Here is a 12,483-nt window from a genome sequence, read left to right as displayed (position 1 = left end):
CAAAGGTAATTCCGGAGGTGGGGTGAGTGACTGTCGAAGGGATCTGGGTGTCTACTAGTAAAAAACCGGTTGATCTAGTCTATATTTTAAACTTGACTAGATTCCAGTTTGTTTCGGTCGTAAGAAAAGAGTTACAGGGTGAGAACTGCAGTTAATATATGTGTTTAGTAATATTTAATGTTCTCTTCTATAAGTGTTCAAGGGGCATTAATGTATTTAGAATGGTGTCAAGCTAGGATTTTTCCAGAAAGAAAATTTTCAAAAAGTGTCCCATTTTAACAATACTCACCCTACCTATTTTGTTGCTCCAGTGAAAGTGATTAAGGAAGCGTATTGTTACCACTATAACAAAAAAAATTACGTAGTGTCTCGCTATTAAAGAGGAAACCATCCGTTATTATGAGTTGTTTATCTCACTATTACGCAATATCATCATGTATCTAATCATAACGAGAAGAAGCCACCCCCTTCAGCGACACCCCCAACCCCGTCTAAAAGTTTTTGAAGTTGATGTGTTGGAAGCAGGAAGAATGGGCAGCTGTATAAGTCTAAGCGACTTTGACAAGGGCCAAATTGTGATAGTTAGACCGAGTCAGAGCATCTCCAAAACAGCAGGTCTTGTGGAGTGTTCCCAGTATACAGTGGTAAGTACCTTCCAAGAGGGGTCCAAGGAAGGACAACCAGAGAACTAATGATGGGGTCATGGGCGCCCAAAGGTTCATTAATGCATGTGGGGAAGGAAGGCGAGTCCATCTGGCTGTGATAGGAAGTTGTCAGGATGCAGGATGCATTGCGTTGTCGTAGACTGGTCAGAGTGCCCGTGCTGACCCCTGTCCACCGCCAAATGTGCCAACCATTGGCATGTGAGCGTCAGAACTAGACCATGGAGCAATGGAAGAAGGTGGCCTGGTCTGATGAGTCACATTTTCGGACATCTGGGTGCGTGTGTGTCATTTACCTGGGGAAGAGATGGAACCATGGTGCATTATGGGAAGAGGGCATGCCATTGGGAAGAGGCTGTTCCTCAGCCTCACCCCTAAATTCCACCGTAAACTTGGATGAAACCTTGTGTGGCCACTTGTCGGACAAACAACATTAGCAAGTTGGAATGGGAGGCATATTGTGCCTTATTTACAAAAAGTTTTGAGCCAGGAAATCTACTACCGTAAAACTCATAGTATTTGTGCGCAGGCAAACTATGTGTGGATAGATGGATTGCTTGCCCGCAGTCTCATACTCGGCATAAAGTATAACTTGATCAAATCATGTAGACTAGTCATTATCAGCGTGGCTGTGCTATTTTGCTGTTATCTTTCACCTTACAACATCATAACAGCGATCACGTTACACGGAGAAACATTTGGCGCAATACCTAAATCATTTAGATTCTCATTTTCACCATATCAGTTAATATCACCTTATAACGCATACCTTTTTTGTTTTAACAAGATTATTTCTTATTGCGTTATAATGAGATTATTTTCATTATTCAATCCGAATCCCATAACTCATTATGACGAAACTGGGCATCGAAAATAACATCTTTTCCTGCACCCAGAGATGTTCATGAGTCACTAAATTAGAGTCACTAAATTTATCAAAAATGTAACTGCTTATTTGAGTTTTTTTCTATTAGTAAGCGTCGTGACTAAATGGGAATCGCCACTTGAACAGTTCAAAAACTGCTTGTCTCATACTACCTCAGGCTTACATACATTTTCAGAGTAATCGCTATTTCAGATGCATTTGAAGCAATAAATGTATTGTAAGAACCTAAGTACTTGTAAGAACTAAGAGAACAGGTAAACTTTAATTAGTGTGAATAGCGGCACACATAGGTCAGAACTTGGCAACAACAATCAACTATGTACACATACACACACACACACACACACGTGACTGAAACCTTTCTGATATGATAAGCAAAAATATGCTTCCTGCGTATGAGGCAGCCAGACCAGACCATGTCAGACTCCGCCCTCACCTGCGTTAAAGTCATGTGATTGGCTAATGAATGCGCATAAACAAGACCGCATTTGTCATGCTGCTAAATGAAATATATGCGTGGATGTAATCGCGATTTTCATGTTTACAAATCGTTCTAAAGCAAAAACTCAAATTAATGGATAATAATGGCGTGTGCAAGTAAATAAATGGTTACGCAAGTAACACCGCGAACTCAATATTAAAAAGTTATATTAATGCGTGCAGTCGTGCTACTGATTTAGTCCCTGGAAAGCGGTCAGTTATATCACTGTTCAGTCGAATTATTTGTTGGCGTTATGTTTTTTTCTTTAAAACCGTTGAAATAGAATGTTAGCAAATTCTAATGGAAATCCGAATAATGTAAGACATAACGCTATAATAATAATTGGAGTTGCTAAATTGCCCATAGGTGTGAATGGTGTGTGAGTGTGCCCTGCGATGGGCTGGCCCCCCATCCTGGGTTGTTCCCTGCCTCGTGCCCATTGCTTCCGGGATAGGCTCCGGACAACCCGCGACCCAGTAGGATAAGCGGTTTGGAAAATGGATGGAAGAATAAACGCAGTGTGACACCTCAGTTCAGACTGTAACCTGCAAAGAAAATTAACGTATGTCACGTGTCAATTCTACCACACCCTATTGGCTGTCATCACTAACCATCGTATATCGCGTGTATTAACCACAGCTTTTACGATTGAGAGTACATATACGTCAACATATTGTTTTTCTATGCGTTACTAATAAAATTTCTTATAAAACCGCATTTTAAAAAGCTTCTAACCCCCGGCAGCAACTCCAGACGTCGTCTCTCCACTCTGTTGACTTGTGCTTTATCAATTTGTGTGAACCGTCCAGACATTATAACGCAGCATATGATATGTTGACGGTATTTTTAAAAGCAAGGCGATCTATTCTGGTATTTCCTGATTAAATTGGCGGAGCGGAGAGGGGCGGTATACGGTATTACCATAATACTGCCCACGCCCAGCCAACACCCTTCCAGCAAGCTAAATGGAAAGGACATATGTGACCTATTTGGATCAGACATTGGCCTTTGTAACATAGGTCATTAAGGACGGAGCCTGAAAGGTGTTCAGTAGTATTTAGTTCATAGGGTGTCTCCTATTTTAGTACCCACCGTGGTGTCAAGTCATCGCCACCTGCTGGTGAAATGAATCCAGCGCACACGGAGGGGGAATTGTAAGGCAAGCAGTCAGGATCTACTGGGGATTAACGGTTGTGGCAGCCTTATTAGGTAGGCCTATTAGATTTAAAGAGGAAAAGAATGCATATTAATTGGCACCAGTCACATTCAAACTCCGTTAAATTGGCCTGCATTTTGAATATTTTCACAGGATTCATATACAGTGCACATTTATTATTATTATTTTTTAGGTGACGTCAAGTCCATGTCGACTCCTGGCAATGAAATCATAATTTCCAGTTCTTTGTCTGATAATCCAGGTTTCCAAGTGGCATGCGCCTCGTTGTAATGAGTTCATCCATCTTGTTGCTGATTGTTCGCTTCCTCTTTTTCTTTCAACTTCTCCAAGCATTACAGTACTTTCTAAACAACGGGTCTTGTCATAGTATGCCAAAAACATGATGGTTTTATTCTGGTCATTTGTACACACTGATGCAATTCTATGGCTAGGTATCGCCAGCCCACAGAAAAAAATTGCCCTCCTGTCGAGATTTTACAGTCATAAAAACATTCGTCGGAAAATTTTTAGTATCACAATACACAGCATTTAAATATACCGCCCTTTGAACTCGCTGTAACCTATACACAAACGAAAACAGCGCAATTCTGTCATTTTTCCCTCTGATAGGTGTCGCCGAAGAGCCTGATGTTTAGAAACGCGTGCACAGTCTACTGTTACAGTAAATGGCTCTACTTTTATTGCCAAATCCAAATACAGTGTTTATTGACATATCTTTTATTCAGATAATAGTTAGGAATTTGAAGTTCCTCACTTTTAATATTTGTGTGAATTGTCTTTTTTGTGCAGGCGAGTTAAGGGCATACTGCTATGGGTCCTCAGAGCGGATGTCATATTTTCGCCATGTCCGCAAGTTTCAGCGTCAATTTTATTGTATGTGAATTAGTGGTTGTTTATTAGGCGATTTTAAATAGAAATCACGGATAGGTGAAGTAATGTTTGATCATGATATATCCTCTTACACGGTTAGATAAGTATTTTGCAGCCCAGTAAAAACTGGAGCCGCATTTGGTGTATGGGTAACAGATACTGGGCCGTTTTATCTTTCCATTAATTATAATTTATTTACGGTTTTTAGCGCTGTCACTTGCGAACGAAACTGCCGCTTATCGTTGAGTTTGACATATATGAAAATCTAGAATAAATAATGGCCAGTGAATCCCAGATGTCACGAAGCGATGCCCTGGTCTCCGGGCAGCCGTCCTGGGCTTATGGATCTGCCGGGACCCAGCTCTCCGATATTATGCAGCCGGTCCGTGTGAGCGGCACCGCGGAGCTCTCACAGCTGTACACCGAAACCTCAGTCGAGTAAGTCACTTATCTCTCTCATTTTGTTTGCTGCATTCTGGAACTAAATGTAGAGGATTAATACGTTTGCTTGTCATTGGTGAGATATGGAAAGATCCGGTACCCACAATAACTTGAGCTGTCATGCATTCTTAATACCCGGCTAGTTATTTTCTTACTAATTTTATTGTTTGCTTTGCCAGCACTGTTCTGATTAAGCCATTCCGTGACTGACGGTGTAGGATAATTTCGCCTGCTATGGATTTCAGAGCCTCATTTTCCCCACGAGTTTAACATCACTTATCCTTCATCGAGCTGCTTCTATATGAAGTACACATTTTTTTGGGGAAGCCTAAGATTATGTCAGATCAAATGAAATCACTTTAATTGTCACATCACGAGAACGAGCGAACCAGTGAGTGAAAGTCTTGGCTCATGAGTTCCTATCAGCAGTGCAGTACAATATGTAAATGTGCTATTTTGTTATTTATATTAAGGTGAACGTAGACCAATGAAGTTTTATCCGCTGACGTGTGTGCATATCTTTGTACAGGAAAGGTCCAGTTTACTTGGTACAGGAAGAGGGATCGACGCCGTGTTTGCTCAGTTTGCGATGCCCCCCGGAATGCAGAGACATTATAACCAGTGTGCTGGTGGTTAGCGAAGCGCGGACTATGGAAGTGTACTCTGGGACGGGGGAGTACTGCGGTACGTGCCGTGGAGAACCAGATCCCGGTTTGTACCTCGGCAGGTACGACCTTCATTAATGTCTCTGTGGTCAAGGGTCCCCCTGTTTAGCCAGTTCACTGGTATTTCACCCAGAATGCTCTGATATCTGGCTAATAAAACTAGGGTTGCAAAGGGGCGGACAATTTCTGGAAAATTTCCAGAAACTTTCCAAATCGTCCCACAGGAAGGTAAGCTGGGGAATTTGGGAAATATTGAACTCCGTGGAATTCTACGTGAGCTGTCAGATGTGGCAAAGAAAGCAAAATATGAGTAATACAATGTAGAATATCACTTATTTTACACACACAGTTACTCACAAGCACTTGTTTACACAATGATTTCAGTATTACCGTATTTTCCATCAAGATGGAAATCCCATTCCCTGTTAAGTTCCCTGTTATAGGCTAACCTGCAGTTTTACAAATTTCCAGTTTATTCCTGTTAATTCATAATTAATTCCAACTCTGAAAATTCCCAGAATTTTGCAGCCCTGAGTAAAAGCAGATCTGTGCAGAAATGTTGACAAAGTATGATTCCTGTAGTTTTGTGGTGAAATGACTAAAATGTGACCCTCGTGCATTTTTTTGTTTGTTCTTACATTAGTGGCAGATAGTCTTACCACTGCAAAAAGTGATCCAGTTACAAACTGTTTGTTATTTAGTATTTTGGGGTCTCTCTGTGTTCCAGTGCTGAAGAAAGAGACCCCCTCTATAAGAAACACCTAATATTAGAGACTCCGTCGCCATCCTGTGAAGTGAAGGTGAGAACGTAGAATAAAATGGGCAAACACAGGCCTACTTTCAGGATTTCCTCTAACATCCATTTCTGTCGTCGTACAGTATTATGTAAATGTCTGTATAATATAGAAGCCCCTGGTGATTCTCTGGCCTCAAAACCCAGGAATTGCAGGTGCACTTCTGACCAGAGGGGGGCACTAAGTCTCTCCAGGCTTACGTCAGACTTTTGCATGATATAAATCGTTTCTTACTAACCTGCTCCGAGCGAGTTTACTCTGGGTTTGTAAATCTTGCTCTTCATTGTGCACCTGCACTGGGCTCTATGTGTGTGCTTCTCCTTCTTTGCACCTGGATGTCCCCTGAGGTTCTGAATTTGTACTTTCTGGGCCTGAACTTTCCACCTCTGTCTGTAATGCCTTACTTTTGTGAGTAACGTCTCCAACACTGTATATGAGTATGGTAATCACAATTGGGGATAATCCATTAAGATCTTTTGCAGTGATTAATTAAGATGTCCTGTGTAATTTTGAATTGGTACGTACCTACATCAGCGCTGTGGTACACCCCAAGGTCGCAGCCAGCTGTTTTGTTTACAGTCGCTATGACTCCCAGAATGAGTAGGTGTGTTGTGGTCTCGTCAGCTGTTGCCACAACCCTCCTTGTTTTTACAGCTGCTGTCTCTGGGTGGGCGAACAAGGGTGGGGGTCAGCCGGATCGTGCTGGGCCTGAAGACGGCCGACACGCAGGGAGGCTCCCCGCCGGCCCTGGGGCCGGGTATCGACCTGCGTCGCGTGCAGGCCATGGTGGGCTCCATGGACACTGCCCTCTCCCCCGGGGCTCAGAGCCTGATGGATCTGGTGCAGTTCCAGCAGCAGGTAAAACGCAGCCACTTCCCCGAGACAGAAATGAGCAACACAGCCCAATGCTGCCTCAGTCTTTTCTCCCTGTTTTAGATGTAAAAGCAGTCAAAACAGGAAATGCTGATCATTCTAGCCAGCAAGACGTCACAGTTTCTGTTAAATGTTTAAGTAAATATTTACTCACCTGTGTTCTGTTGGTGCTGTTTTTGTCCTTTTATCGAATTTTGCAAGTAACGTTAAAAGTTATTTTTCTGTTTGCTACTTTAGGAACTTTGCTATATTTATTGCACTGTTTACTATACTTCTCAATCACAGGGCTGTACTAAGAAGCGGGTATACTGGCTCAGTGCCATCTTTTGAGGCTTACTTACACATTTTGCTACTGTGAATCTTATCTTCCTTTTACATGGGGTATACTGGGATGGTAATTTATGCTACCCGCCTAACCGGCTCTAAGCAGACCTAAGCAAACAGGCCTTCACCTTAAAACAGGTGTAAGTCCTACCCTTTTGTCAAAAACATAGACAGGAACCACCCTTTCACTAAAGTGTAGCCTGCATAACCCAGTCAGGGTTAGTTAACCCTGCTCTGTTGAGTTAACTCTGGCTATGTAACATACTCTACGTACATTTACTGCACTTAGTATAGTTCTCAGTCACAATTACTGCACTAATCACTACATACTCACATTTAGTATACTTTCTTGTATATTTAATATAGTTTCTTGTATATTACTTACAAAGTGTAAGTGTGTGTGTGTGTGTGTGTGTGTATATATATATATATATATATATATATATACTGTTTCCTATACTTTCCTATACTCATTTACTCACACTGCATTATATACTGTACTTCTCACTCACTTGGACTTTATCTGCATCACTCCTCTAGAGTAAGATGGATGCCCTGGGTGGGTTTCTGCCCCTGCTCATGGGTGGGGGATCCCTGGCCTCTGTGGTCAAAGGCGCCCCCAAGCCTGGAGGCGGGGGAGGTACAGTGAGACACATGGACATCCCGGAGCCTGCTGAAGGGGGCGTGTCACAGAACGTCGCCCTGGGGCTGAGACCTCAGCCGCGATCCAGCGGACGGTTCGGGCTCCCCAACGGAGACATTGAGGGCCCCGAGCTGGCCAGGGCGGTGTCATCCCTGTTGAACGGTCACCCGGGGGAGAACCCCGACCTGCTCTCGGCCCTGCAGGCAGTTTGCGGGAAGGTGGGCGGACTCCACATTGAGGACGACGCCCAGGAGGGCTGTCCATCAGCAGGCCCACGGTATGTAGAAACCTGTTATGAATTACTATCGCCTAGCGTTTCCTAACCCAGTCCTCGGGGAGCCCCAGACAGTCCACATTTTTGTTTTCTCCCAGCTCCCGTCACGCCCGTAACAGGCATTCTTGATGAGCTGGGGGCTGGGAGGGAGCAAAAATGTGGACTGTCTGCGGTTCCCCAAGGACTGGGTTGGGAAACACTGACCTCGGACACGGTTCATTAGCTGCCATGACAGTATTAAAATAGTCCATGAGGGTACCATGGGAAACATGTAGTAGTGCGAGGAGTGGAGTGTTTTGGGGTGAGCATTGTTGTCTTTAATGCTTTTTTTTTGTCTTTTGACACTTCCGTAAAACTAGAAGGATAATGTCTCTGTGTCCCCCTCAAAGACAGGAGCACTCATGCTGCAGGAGCCTGGAGCAGGCCTTGGAGAAGCAGCTGCAGGACATGGAGAGAAGACTCACCCAGCACATCGACCAGCGGCTGGACTCCCTGCAGCAGGGCCTGGAGCGCACCCTGCTGGCCGGTCTGCACACAGCACTCCTGCCCCGTGCCGCAGAGGACATTACCTCTGGTGGCTGCCACTGCAGCGCGGGCCTGCTAAACGGCGAGTCGTGACCCCAGCCCGACACCTGAGTGAGTGACACTTGGAAGAGCCAATCAGCTGCTTGGAAACTGCTTCTTCTGTGTCGTCGTGTGTGATTGGACAGTTAAGAAGGAACTTTGTGGTTGGTTATGTCACCAGCAGCACTGCAACATTAGTGTATGATACTGTAATGTACTATGCAAGTTAAATGTTTTTTTTTTTTTCTACTGACAAACCTGGTTAAATGGCTGCCAGGCGCAAAGGTTATCTTCATCCGTATCGATCATCGTACTGTCTTGCAGTATTACAAGGACCTCTGTCAGCTTATGGTATGGATTGAATTAATGCACTACTTCCAGAGGCAGACACCCCCAAAACGAGTTAAAACCTGAATGGTTTTTCCATTTCTTTCATCAAACTTCAGGTGAGATTATACACTACTGCAGTGGTTGAAGACTCCTGGTTTTTATACGCAGCGGTGTCTGTACAGTGTCTTGCAGACCACCGGTGATTCGCAGACAGGCCTAATAAAGGCGTGTGGTTTCTTTAGACCATCTCACCTTACACTCTGATGCTGTCCTTTCCGAACGTGTCCTAACTGCCGACATCCTGTGACGTTAAAAACGTGGCACATTTGAGTCAGTGTCGGAACGTACGCGGATAAACATGAATCATTAAACAGCTGAATGTCCACTGGCCGCCTCTCTTGTCCTGTTTGCACTGTAGCAGTGGCAGAACACAAAAAGGCCCCGCAAGCCGTAGTCAGCGGGAATTTCGGGACGGGAGAGCGCGAGTACGGAAGAGTCGCGTAACAACGACACGTTCCCCTATTCTGTGTTTTATGCTAAGTGACAAGGAACACATGTTAGCATGTAGCTTAACTATTAACAGGGTTGGAAATTAAGCTTGTCGAGAAATGTAGACGACAGGTGAGTACAAAAACAACTGAACGCTAGCCTGCTGGCTAGTAAAAAAAAAAATGTACGCAGGGCTGTCGAAGTTAACGTTTTAACGTTCATTTTATAGTCATGGAAAAAGATTTTTAGCGGAAATCCGTAGCACTGGAAAATAGATTGAAAAGAAAGTGAAAAAAGGAACTAGATTTAATGCATTGTCCATGCATGATGTTCATCCATCCATTTTCTGTAACTGCCCATCCCATTAAGGATTGCGGGGGGGCCAGAGCCTGTTCCGGAGGCTACAAGCGTAAGGCAGGGAACATCCCAGGATGGGGGGCCAATCCATGACAGGGCACATTCACACACCATTTGCACCTATTAGCAATTTGGTCATTCAGTTAACCTCAGCATGTTTTTCGATTTGGGGGGGGGGGGGGGCAGGAATCTCACGACAACAAGGGGAGAATATGCAAACTCCACATGTGTGGAACCTAGGCTGGGACTCGAACCCAGGTCCCAGAGGTGTGAGACAACAGTGCTGCCGCATCCATGCGTAATGTGAACATGAAAAACACGAGGATGTAATAATCCATAAGATTTTGTATAGCTGTGTTACCATGTGGTGATCTGAATGAATAAATGGTTTATGGAAATTAATGATGTACTGAAAAAACGCTTATTTTATATGGTAATTCATTATTATAAGATCTAGATATGAGATGCAGAGTAATTGTTCGACCACATGATGGTTCGGAAGCTCGGCCGAGCGTGACTGGGACACCCCAGGGAGGCCCATTACCTCAGCAGGTCCCTTAGCTCTAAGGTATAGAAATGGACTCTGAGGAACATTTTTGTACCATTGCGAGCACATTCAAGTTGTTTGTACCTTGGAGTACAAAACCACCAGGGCTTAAGACTTTTTTTTTTTCCTGAGAATGTAGTTTCATGTGGGGTTGGTGTCCTGTCTTTGGGAGATGTTTTTATGTGTGTCTTGCATTTTGTGGTCGTACCCCTTTTAGGTTCTCAGGCTGCTCCGCCCGGTTCTCCACTCCCTCAGCAAATGAGTTTGCCTGCTGCCTCACCTCATCCATCGTGCATCCAGTCAGCGGCCCAAGTCCCACTGGTTTCCTGTTGGGATTGTGGGTCTCAAGGGGCAAGAAACCTGCAGGCATGATGGATGGGTGGCCCAGGTTTACGTGTTCCGTCACCAACCTTGATCGTGAAGGTTAATGGTTTTTAATCTGTATGATCTCAGTTGTTCACCCTGTCCTGCATCTCAGTTCCATCCATATCTGACCAACTGACTCACCTGGCGCTGGTCAGTGACTTGCAGTGTCCCAGCCTCTATTCTGTCACCACGTCCCGGGACTTTTCCCGAGCTGAGCGCCAGCGAGACGTTTTTGCGAGCCCCCGAGCTGAGGAAAGATGCTCCGCCCGGCGCTGGTTACGAGAAATCCGGCTGGAACGGACTCCGCCAGGTTATTACAAAGCCTCTCGGAGCAAATGCGCAACGGTCCAGATCCATCACACGTCCAAAAAAAAAGTTTCAGGGGAAAAAACGAATAAGGAGCAAAAAGGCACCGGGAGAGTGTTCTGGAAAGTTCAGAAACTGACCCACTTTTTTTTTTACAAAAAAAAAAATCATCTTAACATGACGAAGCTTGAAATCCTCTTCCTAAATGTGCTGTGTATTATATCAACATTTAACTGACTTACGTCCAGGGCTAAAAACCATGCCGGTTTCTGGTCGGTTGATTATATTACTTAAGATGCAAAACCCGTCCATTTATATACCCGTTTGTCTTATGCAAGTTGCGGGCGTTTCGTTAACTTATTAAAATTAAACGGTCCTCAGAGTAAAGCAGCGCTTGTTTTATCCTAACGGATAAAAAAAAGTGTCTCAACGGGGACCCTATAAGGCTGAATGGGTTTCGAACCTAATCCCTTTGTCGCTCACGTACTGGGGAATTTTCCAGGCCTTAAATACACGCTAGTCTGTCCCTACAAAATCCCACTAAAAGAAGTGATTCGGGTATAACTGACGATGAGAGTGAATCGCGACGGACTCTTAACTTAAGGGTTTTAGCCTACGACAGATGGGGATTAGTGGAGGGTTACGGGTGATGGACGTAACCACAATTTTTAAACCTTACTACTTAAAATATGTTGAGCGTGTGCAACGTGTGTCCTGCAAAGCCCTTAAATGCAATTCAGGGAGGCAGGAGGCTCTTTCAAGTATTTACGATTTTATTTAAACTAATTCGAGACACCGCCGCGGATTTTGAAAAAGTTTTAGGGAAGTTGGATGTCAGGATTTACTTGAATTGATCACTGCCGTTCTCAGGGCGACCCCACGCGCGGGTACACCAGGTCACATCAGCCCGATCGGAACCCCTTGCCTGGAAATTTAATGGCCCATAACATGATCCATCCTCTGACTTCAATAATTCAATATCCAGAGTGTTCCGCTCGGTAAAGAAAAACTGCACCGCTCGTTAAAACGTTGCATTGGAAGCCGGTACGGCTAAACACGTTAACCCTGTACACGTTGTACAATGGTTTATTTGCACTAAGACCGTGCAGCAACTTGACTTACTTTACAGAGATTTATGGTACACACCAGTTTGTTGTTGTTTAATAATGCCCAGATTGTTACATGGCCTGTGGTATTGCACTGACAGGAAAACACCACTAGAGGGAAGCATAATCCAGGATTTTTTTTTTGACAGCGCAGTTAATATTGTCTATAGACCAAATTCGTCATTGTGAGTACACAGACCTACACCGTTTAAAACTTGATTACCTTAACAGAAAGATAAAGCAACAATAAACTAACTCAAATGCAAGAATACATGTTTGCTGGATTGTGTCGAAACATAGGCCTTTGTGAAAAGAATAGAGCAGAGCT

At 44.1% G+C, this 12,483-nt stretch overlaps 1 protein-coding gene across 1 annotated transcript; it reads left to right on the top strand.

Moving 5' to 3' along the window:
* Positions 1 to 3,416: 3,416 nt before the first annotated feature.
* c20h10orf88 (chromosome 20 C10orf88 homolog) lies at positions 3,417 to 10,255 on the top strand. The gene is made up of 6 exons (XM_048987255.1): positions 3,417 to 4,514; positions 5,047 to 5,244; positions 5,910 to 5,982; positions 6,631 to 6,834; positions 7,714 to 8,093; positions 8,480 to 10,255. Exons 1-6 carry the CDS (start codon positions 4,354 to 4,356, stop codon positions 8,706 to 8,708), a joined length of 1,245 nt encoding a protein of 414 aa, XP_048843212.1. The 5' UTR covers positions 3,417 to 4,353; the 3' UTR covers positions 8,709 to 10,255.
* Positions 10,256 to 12,483: the final 2,228 nt, after the last annotated feature.

The sequence above is a fragment of the Brienomyrus brachyistius genome, chromosome 20 (genome assembly GCF_023856365.1).
Source record: "Brienomyrus brachyistius isolate T26 chromosome 20, BBRACH_0.4, whole genome shotgun sequence".
NCBI lineage: Eukaryota > Metazoa > Chordata > Actinopteri > Osteoglossiformes > Mormyridae > Brienomyrus > Brienomyrus brachyistius.
Note: the sequence above shows the minus strand (reverse complement) of the source record. Positions and strands in the feature narration are given on the sequence as shown.